Below are 16,755 nucleotides of genomic sequence, written 5' to 3' on the forward strand. Positions count from 1 at the left end.
GAACTTGTAGAGGCATATGGTTTGGACACCTACATAGGCGTAGAATGGATACTAATAAACGCAGTTAGTCTAAATTTCAAAACCATGTTTTTTTTTTTTTTTTGCATTAATGGAAATCATAAGTTTGATGAGTAAATTTTTGATAATCAAAATGTTTAAAACTTTTTAGAATGTTAAATTTAAACATTAAAAAAACAAATTTAAACCATACAAATCAAAATTTTATCACAATTTTATTTTACTACAAATTATTTTCCCTTACTGCAAAATTTTTCATGAACTCTTTTTTTAAATGATTTTGTGATTTTTAGGTTGCTAGGGTAGCTTCAAAGAAAATTCTATATAGCTGTTTGTTTTGGTTGAAACTCAGGGAAGTTTGCTTGCATGGTTATAAATGTTGGAGTCACGATTTCCATTACACCAAAACCCTCAGGTGTTAGTAAACAGATACATCGTTAGTGTTAAGCACATGCCACGAAACACATGGGAGCATTGGATCAACATCGCCATTAATGAGGAGCACAACAATCTCCCCTTCAACGGGAGCCAAGTGTGTGCTTTGGCTCTCATACCACTTGTTGGAGTCACGATTGCCCTTACACCAAAACCCGCATGTGTACAGACACATCGATAGTGTTAAGCACATGCCATGAAACACATGGGAGCATTGGATCAACACTACCATTAACCACATGCCACGAAACACATGGGAGCGTTGGATCAACACTGCCATTAACAGAGAGCGCAACAATAATTGGTGAACTACAAGGGTTGTTTCTCAACGCTCAACGTCACTTTTGAAAACAAATGTAAAGACTTTTAGTTTCCAAAACGGTATTAAGCTCAACTTCTTTGCCATTTTATTGTTCACAAATTATTTTAGAAATAACCATACACCTGCAGATTACATATAGCACTGCATGAAGATAAGGGCTTGTCTGCATCGACTCGGGTCACATGTGATGTGGATTCCAACACAACTCATGGTGAGAAGTTGACAGAGTATACAGGCCGTTTAGTATTAGGGTTGTGTTGGAATCGTAATTTCAACTGCCGTAAATTCTGTTTTTACACATCTGATGATCTATCCATAACAAAGGAAGGTATGGAAAACTGTGTGAAATTTCCAAAATCTACTCCAATTGAAGTTATTGAGTTATATAGAAAATTAGATTTTCAAAGAAGGGAGTTGGAAAACAAGGAATAGATGTTCAGGATAGATTGTTGAAAACAGAAGACCAAAGAATTGTCATGAATGATAGTCATAAGGAAAAGGAGATGGATATGAGAGTTTAGCAGATTGACACTCCAAGAGAAGGAGTTCACTATGGTGGGCAAGAGAAGGAAGGAATCATTAGGACAGTTGGTGTGGAAGAGAGGCTAATGGACAATCTCACGAATTCTTTTGAGAGTTCTAATCAGCATACTTATGTGCTGACGGAGGAGAAAGGAACAAAACAACAAACTGAATTGTTGCCATAGGAAAATAAGACACAACAGCCTTGTGTTTTTTAATTTTAACAAACTCTTTATGAGTGGAGGTTTAGTTGCAGATGATGAAGGAGATTTGGCACAACTAAGCCACTTAAAGATGAGAGAAGGAGATTATATGCAAGAATCCAATCAATGGAATGAATATGTTAAATCACTGGAAAGAGTGTTGAATAGTCATGATTTAGTCATGAAAGAGGGTAAGAATGATAGGGAGGTAGTCAGCATAGGAGTCACAACAAAATTTGGAGGAAGCAAAGCAAAAGTTTGAGCAAGCAAGGTAGAAATCAACAAAGCAAGTAAAGCAAGAGTCAGCATAGAAGACAGCAACAACAACCTGAAGCAAAGAGAAGGAGATAGAAATATGAAGCAGAATATGAACCAATCCAAAGATGTACTAGAAACAGAGATTGAATAAATGTGGCAACTGATCATGAAGAAATTCAAATGGAGAAAAATGATAGCAACAGGAAGAAAGATCAATCAAAAATTGAACCTGATTGACAAGAAGAAGAAGATGGAGCAAAAGATAGCAAAAGTACAGCAGCAACAAGGGAACAAAGCATGTGGACAGTTACAAAACAAAGTGTGGGATCCAGGAAGACGAAGACCAGAAGACACATGATCAGGAGATCATGAATATTTTCTACTTTGGGAGTCTGATGCAGGAGCATTCACCTAAGGGAAAATCATTGTAAATAATAGCCATAGGGGGTCATGTATTTTTAGGAAATAGTTTTCCTAAGTCTCAAGTTAATGTAATATCTAGGCCTTTAAGTAATTTAAGTAGATATGTGAGAGGAAATTGTAAGTTCTCTAGAGTAAATGAGGAGATGAGTTGCAGTAATGCCAAAAGAATCCAAAGCCAACTATAACTCTGAAACAGTTGCATGATTCGAGGACGGGAGAGAGCTTTTAGGAATTAATTGAAGTGAACATAGTGGACAGAGGATTTACGAGTCAATTCAGTGGATATAGGAGTGGAACGAGGATAGTCCAACAGAACTCCTGGCATATAAGTAAGCCTATGGGCAGAGTCAGAAAAAGAGGGCCACTGATAGTTGAAAATCAGGCTTGTGTGAGACCGAGGAGTCTCGAATGTAATATTTTCTTTTACATTAATATATACAGAGTTTGTTCTTGATTGTGTCAGTGTAATGGGGATTATTTCATGAATGAATTACTGTGAATTCGTAGGCTCTGCAATAGGTTGCAGGAAGAATTCTGAAGGACGCATAGGAACAAAGTGATTAATAGGAATCACAATGGAACATTGAATCCATTTGAAGAAGCAGAGTAAAACTCTAAAGAGAAATAATGAAGGTATATTTTGCATAAAAGCAAGCTTTGAGAAAGTTGAGTGGCGGAAGTAGACAACAGCGTTCTGAAGAACTGCACAGAGCAGAAGAACGAGATAGAGAGTTATAATGGATCTTTGAATCCATTCAAAGGAGCAATTAAAGTCCAAAAGGACAGTGATTGAAGGAGTACACAGAGTTAAGCTCAAACGAGAATGAATTGAGCAGCAGAAGAACAGAAAGCTGGAACCTTGTGAAAACCCAAAAACCACAGGAAACATTGAAAATGGTGGAAAAATTCTAAGTAAAAGGAACAAGTGGAAGGGCGAAGATTGATGCTTAGGAACCATTAGATCTGGGAAGATCAACAGCTGAGATCGAATCAGAACTAGAATATCGCATCGCATCAGTTCAGTGGAAGAGGAACCAGCCTATGGAACTGCCGAGCTCTGATAGGGCGATATAACCAGACCCGAAGCTCCATAATAGCGGATTTAAATCCCTATCGGGTCCGAGAATATAATCGCATCGGAACTTCATGCGATGAAGAGAAGTGCCATTAGCCGATGATCAGAGGTAAAAGGTATTGGTAATTGGAGAAGGCAGAGGTCAGAGCGATAGTGCAGAGAGCCGGTGATGAACCAGACCTGACGATATTTATAGTCACGATTGTAATAGATTTGAGTTCTGCTATATATGGCCCGAAGTGGGATTTCCTTTGTATTCCCGTATTCCGTGTGTTTGGAATAAGTTGTTGTGCCGAGCCTTTTAAGGCTAGAACATAGATTTAACGACTCCGATAGTCACATATCAGAGTCAAAGGGGTGATGAACCACATATATAGTAAGGTTGGTGAGAATGCGATGGCCGATTGCGATGAGGTTTAACCTCCGGGATTGTGCAGAATTGATATAAACGCGGAGAAAGGTATGTTATGTGTATAAGTTCCTTTGTAAATTGGTTATAAAGGGATTTAGCACCGATATGTAATAATGTGTGTTAATATATATATATATATATATATATATATATATATATATATATATATATATATATATATATATATATAACCAAGGTTATAAGAGGTGGTTATGTGTATGCAGTTGAAGGGATATGTAAAGGTGCATTGCTGAAGGGTTTTTAATTCCGACAGAAGGATTCTAAAGGAAGACTTTAACAAAGTCATAAACAAAGGCTTGAGTCTTGTTTAAAAGACCGGATAGAGAGTCCTAGGTGGGTGATTGGTTCTGATACAAAGGAATTGTATAAGAGGGCCAAACCATTGATTTTATGAAGATTTGACTCCATTGCAGAGTCAATTACTTGGGACAGTTGCATTTATGCAAATTCTTACATACTGTGGGGATATGCGGGGTAGCCCTCCACCACTATGCAGACAACCTGCAACCACATGAATTCTCGTCTTACTGAATAGAGCATTAACATAATAGTGTCCTGCAACTACATCAACGACTATATTTGCACAACCACCCTCGTAAAACTACTTACGTAGTAGCAAAAAAAATTCCTAAATCATAACTAAGAGAGGCAAAGCCTTTTGCATATTCATTTTACCGCACATCACCCTTTCTTCAAACAAATTGAAAACATATTTTATTTACCACTCCTGTTTACGCAAAAGACCCTAAATCTCCCACGCATACTCTATCCTCTACACAGTGAACTTTCCACACAACTAAACAATACCAATTACCAAATCGTTTGTCAAATCATAGCACTCAATATGGAAAGGACCTCAACTTTCCCACAGATTGTCAATCCTCTGCACGAGGAAACATAATAATATTATTTCAACATTTGTTTGGCCCACCTTGGCCCCCTTCTTCCCTTAGAGGCCTATGAAAACAACTTGCAACCACATCAATTCTCGCATCATTGAGAAGAGCGTTAACATAAGAGTGATAGTGTCAAGGCACACACCAACGCAATGGCCACTCACAAAATTACTTTTGTTGAGAGTTCTTTCGGTAAAAATCTCATTAGAAACAACTTAACGACCTTTTTCAAATGATCTAGTGTGGTTCATCTTGTACAAGATGAAGATGAACCACCCTAGATGGTTTGAAACGTGACGACAAATTGTTTCTAATGTGATTGTTACGGAAACAACTCTCAACAAAATTACTTTTATTTTAAGTTTAAATGAATTTCAAGCATTATAAAAAACGAAAAATAAAACATCATACATTAGTGGAATTAGGTATCATCAAAGCTTCCTCAACCAATAAAAAATTAGAAATAATATTTACCCAAAATTTGAAAATATTTTTAAATTAATAAAAAAATAGAAATATTAAGCATTTTCCCAAAACTATAGTCTCTTACAAAGTAAAGACCAATAAAATGTAAAGGTACTATTTTAAAATATTATTAGTTCAAAAGTCTTCTAACAAGACTCCTTTGTTTGTGGCACTCGAACTAGATTGTTGTAGAATGATAAAATATGTAACAGCTTTTGATTAAATAAAATTCCCTTGTTTTTTCTCGGGGAAAACTAATTACTAATTATTCTAGAAACAAAGAAAAATGTTAATAATTAGATTTGCTTTTTCGAAGTATTAATAATTTTAAAACTCTATGTATTAAAAAGATACGAGGATGTCAAAGCCCTCCTAATATAAACAATTTAAATAAATTTCTATCGCAATTAAGAAGAAAAGGGTCGGATAATGAAAGGCTTGATTTCAACGGCAGAAGATGACAATACACCCGATCAAGATGATCTAGGCTTTGGCGTTTAGAGGATCCCATTTCTATCACATGAAGAACCGATATGCCGGGTAGGACGCCTTGCCGTATGGGGCAAGAAGCAGCCGTTAGGCATAAACAGATTGATTGGCGCATTGTAGCTATGTCAAATACAGCTAGGCGCAATCTTTTTCCTACTGGAATTTGGGAAGTTTTTGTTTTTGGTTTTCTATTTTATTTTATTTTTTATAATTTGCTTAATTAAAGATATTTATTCAAATCATAAATTTGACAGTGAAATTTTCACAATTAAAATATTTAAAAAATATTAAATATTAAATTATATAAACAATTAAAAAATTAATTTAAATAAAACCAATCAAAATTTAATTATAATTATTTTATCAAATATTCTCAAAATAATTTACTTAAAAAATATTATTTTATTCATGAAAACAACAACATTAGCGGGTCTCCATTGAACACCAATTTCTACACTAATAAATGCACAGGTCTACAATAGACTTAGAAACCCGAAGGCACACAATTTATTAGTCATCAATAATGCTTTGAATGCGAAAACACTACCCAACTGTACGGACGAGCGCACGCATCCAACGTGTCCATTCATTTTAAATATAGAACTCTGTAAATTCAAAGAACTTGCAGAGGCATATGGTTTGGACACCTACATAGGCGTAGAATGGATACTAATAAACGCAGTTAGTCTAAATTTCGAAACCATGTTTTTTTTTGCATTTTGAAATTTTTGATAATTAATGTTTAAAATTTTTTTAGAATGCTAAATTTATAGGTTAAAAAAACCAATTTAAACACTATAAATCAAAATAATACTGTGTGATTTTTAGGTTGCCACGGTAGCTTCAAAGAAAATTCGAAATAGCTATTTGTTTTGGTTAAGACTCACGGAAGTCTGCCTGCATGGTTATAATTGGCGAACTACACGCGTTATTTCTCAACGCTCAACGCCACTTTTGAAAACAAATGTAAAGACTTTCAGTTTCCAAAACGATATTAAACTCAACTTCCTTGACATTTTATTGTTCACAAATTATTTTAGAAATAACCATACACTTGCAGATTACATATAGCACTGCATGAAGATAAGGGCTTGTCTGCATCGACTCGGGTCACATGTGATGTGGATTCCAACACAACTCATGGTGAGAAGTTGACAGGGTATACAGGCTGTTTAGTATTAGGGTTGAATAGTCCAAAGTGTTTCTCTGTCTCGTCGCCTTGCTTCAAATTCTCGTTGAAAAGCGCGAAAACATATGTGTCGATGCTCATTCCTGGCCTCTTTGGTGTTCCTGCATTCGATAATACATGTTTAATAAGATTATTGTTATAGGTCTGAGCATTCTCAATGGTGGCCACATCCGCGCCAGCAGAAGGCCATCCACTTTCGGCAATGACGATCGGGATGTTGGGATACCCCGAGGCTTCCATGGCCCACAAAAGAGTATCAACCATGGCATCGAACAGGTTGCTGTAGCTGTGATCTTTGTCTGTCACCGGCGTAGCCGTGGGCTGAAAGAGAGCGTAGTCCAGATGAATGTTGCTTGGGTCGCCGATGTAGCTGAAATATGGATAGACATCCGCCATGAAGGGACCGCCGTTCTGTGACAGAAAATTGAGTATTTGGCTCATCGTGTCCTTCACAGCATCTACGAAGACTCCGTTAGACGGCAGGTTGCCGCTGCTAACATCCATCCTGTGGGTGGTAGAGACCTTGATGCTATTCTGCAGATTAGCGTTCTGGATCGCAGTTTGAATGTTGTTCATGGCCGGAACAAGATAGGGTACGTACCGAGCGTTGTTCGGGGTTATCAAAACTTCGTTTCCCACTGCAATGTATTTGACATTGGTGGCGGGATAGAAGGGCACAATGTTCTCGTTAACCCAACCGTTTGCGGACTCTTGGCTGGAAGATATGTTCTCCAGTTCGTCGTTAGCGACACCCACTATTACATCGATACCAGAATTCGCGAAAGCTTGCAGTACAACTTTGCTTTCCTGGTAAATTCTCGTTTTCCCAATGTTGTTGGACTTCATTAAAGTTACCACCTCGTCTGCAGATGGAAGTTTGTCTGCGTCCATACCATAGTCCACTCCTATTTTATCACCATCTGCACACCGAATTCAATTAAATCAGTTTAATAGAGCGACAACATTGAACTTAAATCTTTGAATAACAATCCTATTGTATGAAGCATGTATCAAAGTAGGAAGGAAAAGAATGCAATATCATGTTAATTTACCTGCGAGAATTAAACAACAGAAGATGGCCACACATCCAATGAGGAAGATCCTAGATTGGTCTTTAAAGGCTGCCATTTTTATCACAGGAAATGAGAGGATTGATAAATAGCATGCGAGGGCGTTGTATTTATAAGGAGCTCGATTGGTCTGCGCATGGATTGAAAATTCAAAATCGATAGGGCAAGAACGATGCCGTGCCGCATCGGACTAGCTCTGTGTCGTTTGCACTGATAATATTGTTCCCGTACGTCACGTTATATCCACAGTTGTACAATAAGGAGAGCAGGGGGCACATTTTTTCCTGACGTACGTTATATCCACAGTTGTACAATAAGGAGAGCAGGGGGCACATTTTTTCCTCTTGAAATGAAATGTCATCGGTCGTTTCTGCACATTTTTCTTCATCAATTTGTCGCAGCCCAAGAGTTGAACAGCCGCCATCGATTATAACAGCCAAAGTCTCGAAATACAGGACGTTGACGTCTAACTAGGGCATGACTTTTACACCATGGGAAGATTTCAATACGAAATTACATAATGAACTTGCTTCTATGTTCGTTCTATTTAATTATTAGGTGTATTATAATTTAATGTTCAATAACAATTATTCATTTAACTGGAACCTGGGACGCGGAAGGTGGGTAAAGAGTAGATAGGTGGTGGCCATGGTGATTGTGATAGTTTAATAATCTCCCTTGTCAGATTCGTTTTATTTAATTATTAGCACAACCATATTTATTAATATGGTTTATATATCTCTATAAGGTATATGATACCTTATAGAAGTATATATGTAATTACATATTCCAATGTATTTAATATATTTGAATAAGACATATATCAACCATATTAATAATTATTTAAAATTATTAATAATTATATAAATAACTATATAGAATTATTAATAATTATATAAATATTAACAACCACATTATTTATATATCACTGTATAAATATTATAATAGTAGAGTTGAGGCTTCTGTGATCCATAACAAATTTACGAGAGATTTTTCGGCGAAAATCACATGAAAGAAAATCTCTCGTAAAAATATTATAATAATTATATAGACTTATATTCTATATTAATTAATAATAAAAATAGCTCATAATAATATTATATTATTATATATTAATAATATAATCAATATTATTATAATATTATTAGGAGTTTATATTATTATTATAATATTTATATAATAATATATAGAAATAATTTGGTTGTTAATATTTGTATAGTTATTAATAATATTTGATTATAATATTATAATAAGAACAATAAAAATCAATTATTTATTTTTTATTATAATTAATAATTTTGCAAATAATAGCAACTATATTCTTATATAATTATATATTTATGATTATTATATTATTATTATTTTAATAATATAAACTCATATTATTATTATTATTATATAAAATATAATTATTATCATAATAATAATAATAATATAATCAATATTATTATAATATTATTAGGAGTTTATATTATTATTATTCTTAGGCTTTACTATTTTTAATATTTATTTTAGGGTTAGTATAAATAAGGTTAATTATTATCAGTATTTAGGATTATTAATAACCATATAAATAACTATATAGGATTATTAATAACTATATAAATAAGAATTAGATTATTTATACATATTACTGTATAAATATTATAATAATTATATAAACTCCTAATATATATTAATTAATAATAAGAATAGCTCATAATAATATTAGATTATCATTATATTATTGAAATAATATAATAGTAGGTGGGTGCGATCATACGAGCGTTAATACACCACATCCCATCAGAACTCCGCGGACACCTTTAGTTTAACCTCACTCACACCACTTTTTTCCCTTTCAGGGAAGACCTCCCGTGACTGCGATTGACCTAGCCCCTGCGCCGCCCCGTGCTGGCACTGCGATCGGCAGCTGCGGCTCTTGGCAGCCATGCCCAGTGAAGGGGAGGCGGATCCTCCCCCCCTCCCTCCAGAAGTTATAGAATTTCAAAAAATTATTGATGCATGCAACAAATGCCCACCATCTGCTCAACAACAGAAATTCGTTAAGAGAAAAGAATGCATTCCCTCGGTGGCCCTCCCTGAGGAAGAAACCTGCCGCTCAGCTCTGAAGCTAGTTGATAGAGGGCTCATAGGGCAGTTTACCGATCTCTGGCCTTCGCTCAAATCTGTAGAAAACTGGATCAAGAGAAACTGGACCCCTCTGATCAAGGAGGGAATTAAATCTTATTTTGTAGGCAAAGGTTTCTTTGTATTTGTCTTTGAATCAGCAGAAGATCGAAGTCTCATTTTCAGGAACGGGCCATACTTCATGGGGCCACAGGGACTATATTTAAACAAATGGTCTCCAGATTTCGACCCGACCCAAGATGTTCCTTCTGCGGTTCCAGTTTGGGTGCGGCTTCCCCATCTTCCCCTGCACTGCTGGAGTCAGAAATCTCTCCAAATCATCGGCAACTCCCTTGGCAAATACATTGATCAGGCCGCAAGGAAAGATCAATATTCCTGTGCTCGAATATGTGTGGAAGTAGATCTGGAAGAAGGCCTACCCGAAGCAATAAAACTTACTGTGGCAGGATGGTCACATATCCAAGAGTTGGATTACGAGTAGATCCCCTTCAAATGCAGACACTGCCACGACTATGGCCACTTTGCAAAAAATTGCAAGAAAAAAACGGAAGATCAGAGCCACCCCCACAAAGGAGATCAATGGACTACAATTCAGAAAACGGGTCATGCAAAAGCAACAGGGAAAGTAGCCACAAAAGGGAATGATCAAGGAAAAGCCAGCAAAGAAATTGAAACACAACAGCAACCGAATGAGATCCCAAGCACTGAAGAAGCCTCTCCATCAGAACCCCCAGAAACGGATATGAACAATCCAGCACAAGTCGAAGATCCACAGACAAATAAAGAGCGAGGCGGAGATGCATCGCCCGACTCTCCTCAGGACAACCCCTCCAGGCTTTCGTATGCAGATATAATAAAGAAGAAAAAATTGCCAGATCCTCCAGACTCCTCAGATGAAGAGACCTATGAGAGACCCTCAAAGAAAGCAGGCAGGAAGACCCACAAAGCAGCCAGGGAGGAGGAGGCAGAGCGACTCAAAATGCAAGGAAGCCAGTCCACAATAGAGATGACTATAGGACGAAATACTAGAGGAAGATCCACCAAGGGAGGAATCCCAAATCCCTCGCCAGGTAAATAATGCGTATAGTCTCTTGGAACTGTAGAGGCCTGGGGACCCAACCAAAAATTGAAGTCGTCAAAGATCTGATGAAAATAGAACCCTTAGACATCCTCTTGCTCCAAGAGACCAAAATCGATGGGCAAGCTCTCAAGGATATCGGCAAATCTAAATGGAAGAAGAACGACGGCATAGCAGTCAGCTCAAGGGGAACCTCGGGGGGCATTGCAACTCTCTGGTCGGAAGATCAGTTTCACCTGTCAAACTCCCATGAGACCCAGCACTGGATCTTCACGGAGCTCAAGCATTTAGAAAGTAAGTTAACTATAGCTTTATTCAATTTATATGTTCCAGTAAATTATGTAGAAAAAAGAGACTGTTGGAATACTCTTTCGGCCTTCTTAGACCAACACTCCCTAAACAACATTGTCCTGGGAGGAGATCTCAACTTAGTCATGAAGCCAAAAGAAAAAAGGGGGGAAACAGCAGCAGAGATCAGTTGCTCCCATTGGTAGAGGAAATAATCCAGTAGAGGGATCTACTTGATTTTGCCCCAGTGAGAGGCAAATATACTTGGACCAACAACAGATCTGGGTCTGACCACATCGCTGCCCGGCTGGACAGATTTCTAATTCAAAGTTCCCTGCTGATGGAAAAGATTCTCATATCAACAAAAATTCTCCCCAAGCTCTCCTCGGACCACAAGCCAATCCAACTCCTTTTGGCTCCTGAAGAAGATCTTGGCCCCATTCCCTTCAAATTCAGTCCTCTTTGGATTGAAAAAGCAGGGTTCAAGGACACGATCCAATCAACTTGGGATATCCCCATCAACGGATCCCCAAGTTTTGTTTGGGAGCAAAAATTAAAAGCCACCAAAAAAGCTCTAAAAGAGTGGCTAAGGAAAATCCATAACCCCACCAGCCAGCAGAGAAAACTCGATGTTCAGCAGCTAGAAACCTTGCAAATTGATATGGAAGGGCTCAACATTACCCCGGAAATTTTAAATAAAGAAGCGGCCTTCCAAAGAAACATCCACCAATCCTGCAGAAGGGAAGAAGAGCACTGGAGACTTAAATCTCGCAGCCTCTGGCTAAAGGAAGGAGACCGAAATACTGCCTTTTTCCACCGACAATACAAAGCCCGCCTATCTCGGAATCATATCACTGAGATTAAAAATGACGAAGGGCAGATCTATAATAAATTCGACCAAATAAAAATTGCAGCTGAAAACCATTTCAAAAATCTATATGGCACAAGGCATGAAGGAAGCAAAGAAGACATTGAGGATCTTCTCTCTCATATTCCCCACCTCATCACCCATGAAGACAATCAGGCTTTACTGAAACCAGTTTCTGAAGAAGAAATCATCAAGGTTATTTGGGCAATGGAACCAGATAAGGCCCCTGGGCCAGATGGTTTCACAATACATTTCTTCAAAGTCTGCTGGGACATCATCAAAATAGACTTGCTGAAAATGATACAAGGTTTCTTTGGGAAAGCCAAGATTGGGGGAGGCACCAACTCCACCTTTCTCGCTCTGATTCCAAAAGAGGCCAACCCGGAAACATTCAGTAGGTTTAGGCCCATCTCCCTATGCAATGCCTCCTATAAAATACTGTCCAAGATTCTGGCAAACAGAATTAAACCCCTTCTGGACAAGCTGATATCCAATGCCCAAGGGGGGTTTGTCAAAGGCAGACATATCTTGGACAATATCATCCAAGTGCAGGAAGCCATCCATTCCAGCAAACAGAGGAAAGAGAAGGGGATGTTGATCAAGCTTGATATGGCTAACGCATTCGATAGAGTCAACCATTCCTTTCTTCTCAAAGTCCTACAATCCTTTGGCTTTCCTCCTCAGTTCATCAATCTTATCAAAGCTTGCATCTCATGCCCCTGGATCGCCCCCATGGTTAATGGACGCCCAACATCCTTCTTTCAAGCTCAGCGCGGATTAAGGCAAGGCTGTCCACTCTCACCTTTCTTGTACATTCTCATGGCAGATACTCTTAGCAGGAAGCTGGCTGCGGAAATGAACACAGGAGAACTCCCAGGAATCCGAATCGCAAATGATCTAAACCCAATAAATCATGCCTTATTTGCAGATGACTCCATTCTTCTAGGAGGAGCCTCCACTAGAATCGCAGCCAATTTTAATGCTGTTTTAAAATGTTACTGTAGAGCTTCAGGAGCCGTTATAAATAACAGAAAGAGCTCGATCTTCGAATGGAATGTGAGCCAACATAATCTCAATAATATAGCCCAGATCCTTGGATTTGAGTGCTTCGCACAATGGGACAGCATCAAATATCTCGGCTTACCCCTTACAACCGGAGTCAATAACAGATCTTTGTGGCATGGCATCATAAGCAAAATTAAAGACAAGATCACGTCCTGGGAGGTTATTGGCTAACCAAGGGAGGAAAAATTATCCTTCTTAAATCCGTCTTATCTGCTCTTCCCATTTATCAAGCCTCCTTTCTTCTGGCCCCGAAACACATTACGGATCAGATCTCCTGTCTTCTACGAGACTTTCTCTGGAAAGGAGGCAGAGGCAATCACAATAAAATTCATCTGGCAAACTGGGAACTAGTCAAGCGGCCAACTCTCGATGGTGGGCTCCAGATCAGAGATCCTGCTCTCTCTAATCTGCTACTTGGATGCAAGCTTCTGTGGAAAATATACTCAGATCCTTCACATCAGGTCAGTGAAATGTTCATCTCAAAATATGCGCAGGGGATCTCCCTCAGGCATCTGTCAGCAAATAATACTTCAGCAGGCACTCTCACCTGGAATCTCTGCAGGAAAAGCATAAGCAGTTTCAGTAAACATCTATACCGCATCCCGGGCAATGGGGAGAAGACCCTTCTCTGGAAAGACCGCATCATGAACAGCCCTCCTCTCAACTCCCATGCAGAAATCCGGGACATCAGAAACTGGCTTCACGATGCAGGAATAAGAAAGTTGAATGATATCTCTGAGTGGGACAGCAAAGGAAATTGGATCGAATGGGCGATCCCTCCAGTGCCAGCGCAGTTTCAACACCAAACTGAAATTCTCAAATCACTGCTCTTAAATGCAGCGCCGATACACCGCAATATCGCTGACAGATGGGGGTGGGGTGAAACTGGGTTTTATACGCCATCCTTGGGTTACTCTGCCCTGCAGATCAAAAAAGACAGGCTGAGAACGCCATCGTTCTAGAAACAGGTATGGAGTGCCAAGGGACTTCCCAAAGTCAATTTCTTCTTTTGGACCCTCATTCAGAATAAACAGCTCACTGGGGACAACTTGGCAAAACGAAACTTTGTTGGGCCACATAGATGTGCATTGTGCAGGAACTCAGGAGAAACAACCTCCCACCTGTTCATTGACTGTGTTTTTGCCAAAGAAGTATGGACATTAACCCTTCTTGGTCTGCCCGTCCCCCCGCCCCATCACAGCTCCATTGCTGTTCTCTTTTCTGAATGGATTCATCACTATCCTCATCCCATTCCAAATAAATCCTTGTGGATTCACATATGGCTTTCCATTCCTAAATTTGTAAGCTGGGAAATTTGGCTGGCCCGGAATGATTTAATTTTCAATAATTCCCCTCGCTCTCCTGCTAAATCCGCCTCAATTGCTAAAGCCCTCCTCATAGAATCAGTCCTCCAGCACTCCCATTTCTCTGACTCCTCCCTTCTCCCCTCTGAAAAGGCTTTGGCTGAACCTCCACAGCCCTCACCCCTCTTGCAAAGCCCTCTCCCTTCCCCCTCCCCTCCCCTCTCCTTCATGGAAAATCAGAGAATCTGAAGCAGCTTTCCAGAACTGGTGGAAGAAGCAAAACACAACTTCAATATTCTTTGACGGAGCCTCCAAAGGAAATCCGGGGGCTGCGGGAGCTGGTGGAGTCATATACTTTGCAGACAATCTCAGTAAGGTCCATTTCTGCTGGGGGCTTGGCATTTCCACAAACAATCAGGCAAAGCTTCTCGCCCTCACAAAAGCCTGCCAAATAGTGCGGGATAAAGGCATCAAAGACTGGCAAGCATTCGGAGACTCTGAAATCCTCATTAGGAAGATCAATTCAGATGACCAGTTCAGCAATGCAATCCTCAATAAGTCTCTGAATAGGCTGAAGCTAATCCTGCAAGACTTCACCTCCTACAAAATTTATCACATCCTCAGAAGTCTGAATAAGGAGGCAGATGAAATGGCAAACAAAGGTTGCCTATTAGAACCGGGAACTCTAAACTACAATGGTAACAACGCTAAGTCACATAGCATAACTTAGCTAAAGGGCAGTTCAGAATAAGAAGCAGAAAGCAAGGATCATACCACACTGAACAAGCATGAGAGGAACAAGACTGATATCTTCGGCACATCATCTGATACAGGGCTTAGCAAGAGGTGTACAGGTAAAATTTGGGGAACTTACTCCTTAGCAAATATATTCTCACAGGGAAGTAGCAGCTGGAAAAAGATGGAGGCTTGGAATTTTCTACATAAAATCAGATCTATCAATAGCCGGATCATGGTTAATGCAAATGATAGAACTTTACTGATAGAAAGAGGTTCATTCCTGTTTGTAGACTCTGCGGAGCATGGGCAGTACACCCCCGAGAGGGTTTCCCATCATATACTATAACCCTGTCTGCCAAGTATGTTGCCATTATATAATCATGCTCAACAACAAAAGCTGTCTTCTCGGCATGAAGAATAAATTGCTGTATGACCTTCGCTGCCACAATACGTTGTACAGAATCTAAGTACGCAATTGGTTCATCAATGAGATAAATATCTGCAGGCTGCACAAAGATGTGAAGTCTTTGTCAAATTGCAGTTACCGGTCGTAGAAAATTCCAAGGCATATGCATCTCACCTAAATAATCAGTTGGTCTTTGTCATGTTACTGCACTCAGAAAAGGAACGGTTGGAGGACTATACAAACGAATATTGCTGGACAGGGCTCTGCCGACGCCATTGGGCTCGTTTGGAGGGTTCCAGCCTACAGTGGACAGCAAACCAATACGTGCCAAGAATAAATCCTCGGCAATCCTTGTTCCTATGACGGAAATGTGCAGAGTCCTGAGAGGTGTCGTTTCTCAGGCTTGCGGTTCCAGACAAAGCCACGAAAATCCTTGTCCCCAAGCCGGAAAATGCGCAGAGGAGAGGTGTCAGTCTACAAGCTTGCAGAACCCCCTAAGGCGGGAAAACAGAAAGGAATGCTATGTAAAACTGGGGCGTTTAGACCTTGGTCAAACCAGATTTTTCTAATAAAAGATATCCGTTACTGTTAAAAAAAAAAAGAAATAATATAATAGTATAAAATTATAAAAATAATAATAATAACAATTATATTGTATAATAATAATAATAATAATATAATAATATTATATTATTATAATAATATACAAATATAATTATTATTATAATAATAGTATAATCAATATTATTATAATAATAACAAGAAAGATCATTTATTTATAATAGTTAATAACTATACAAGTAATAGCAACTATATTCTTATATATTTAATGCAGGAGCATTCAGCTCAATATTATCATTGTATTTTAGTAGAAATAGGGGGTCTTGTATTTTAAGGATGTTGGTTTCCTAAGTATTGCATTTATGTAATTATTTAATGTTTTGAGTGATTTTAATGAGAGTAGGAATTAATTGAATATTGTGAGGCTTTATTGTAAATGTTCTCGAATGTAGGAGAACATGAGAGATTTAGGATAGTTGAGAGATTGAGGGATTGAGAATTGATTGTAAATCTTAGTTT

At 38.5% G+C, this 16,755-nt stretch overlaps 2 protein-coding genes across 2 annotated transcripts; one reads left to right on the plus strand and one right to left on the minus strand.

Annotated features, from left to right (window-relative positions):
- Window positions 1–6,533: 6,533 nt before the first annotated feature.
- Window positions 6,534–7,924, minus strand: LOC149184271 (glucan endo-1,3-beta-glucosidase-like). The gene is made up of 2 exons (XM_089418877.1): window positions 7,781–7,924; window positions 6,534–7,648 (listed from the first exon to the last, which is right to left on the minus strand). The coding sequence occupies exons 1-2, from the start codon at window positions 7,854–7,856 to the stop codon at window positions 6,678–6,680; spliced, it is 1,047 nt and encodes a 348-aa protein (XP_089275003.1). The 5' UTR covers window positions 7,857–7,924; the 3' UTR covers window positions 6,534–6,677.
- Window positions 7,925–10,670: 2,746 nt separating this feature from the next.
- On the plus strand, window positions 10,671–16,244 carry LOC149184272 (uncharacterized). The gene is made up of 6 exons (XM_089415293.1): window positions 10,671–10,998; window positions 11,112–11,300; window positions 11,543–13,386; window positions 13,497–14,182; window positions 14,706–15,242; window positions 15,890–16,244. Exons 1-6 carry the CDS (start codon window positions 10,671–10,673, stop codon window positions 16,242–16,244), a joined length of 3,939 nt encoding a protein of 1,312 aa, XP_089271419.1.
- Window positions 16,245–16,755: the final 511 nt, after the last annotated feature.

This window comes from Pinus tabuliformis, chromosome 3_2 (genome assembly GCF_031772625.1).
Source record: "Pinus tabuliformis cultivar Carrire ecotype Pingquan chromosome 3_2, CPIR1, whole genome shotgun sequence".
NCBI lineage: Eukaryota > Viridiplantae > Streptophyta > Pinopsida > Pinales > Pinaceae > Pinus > Pinus tabuliformis.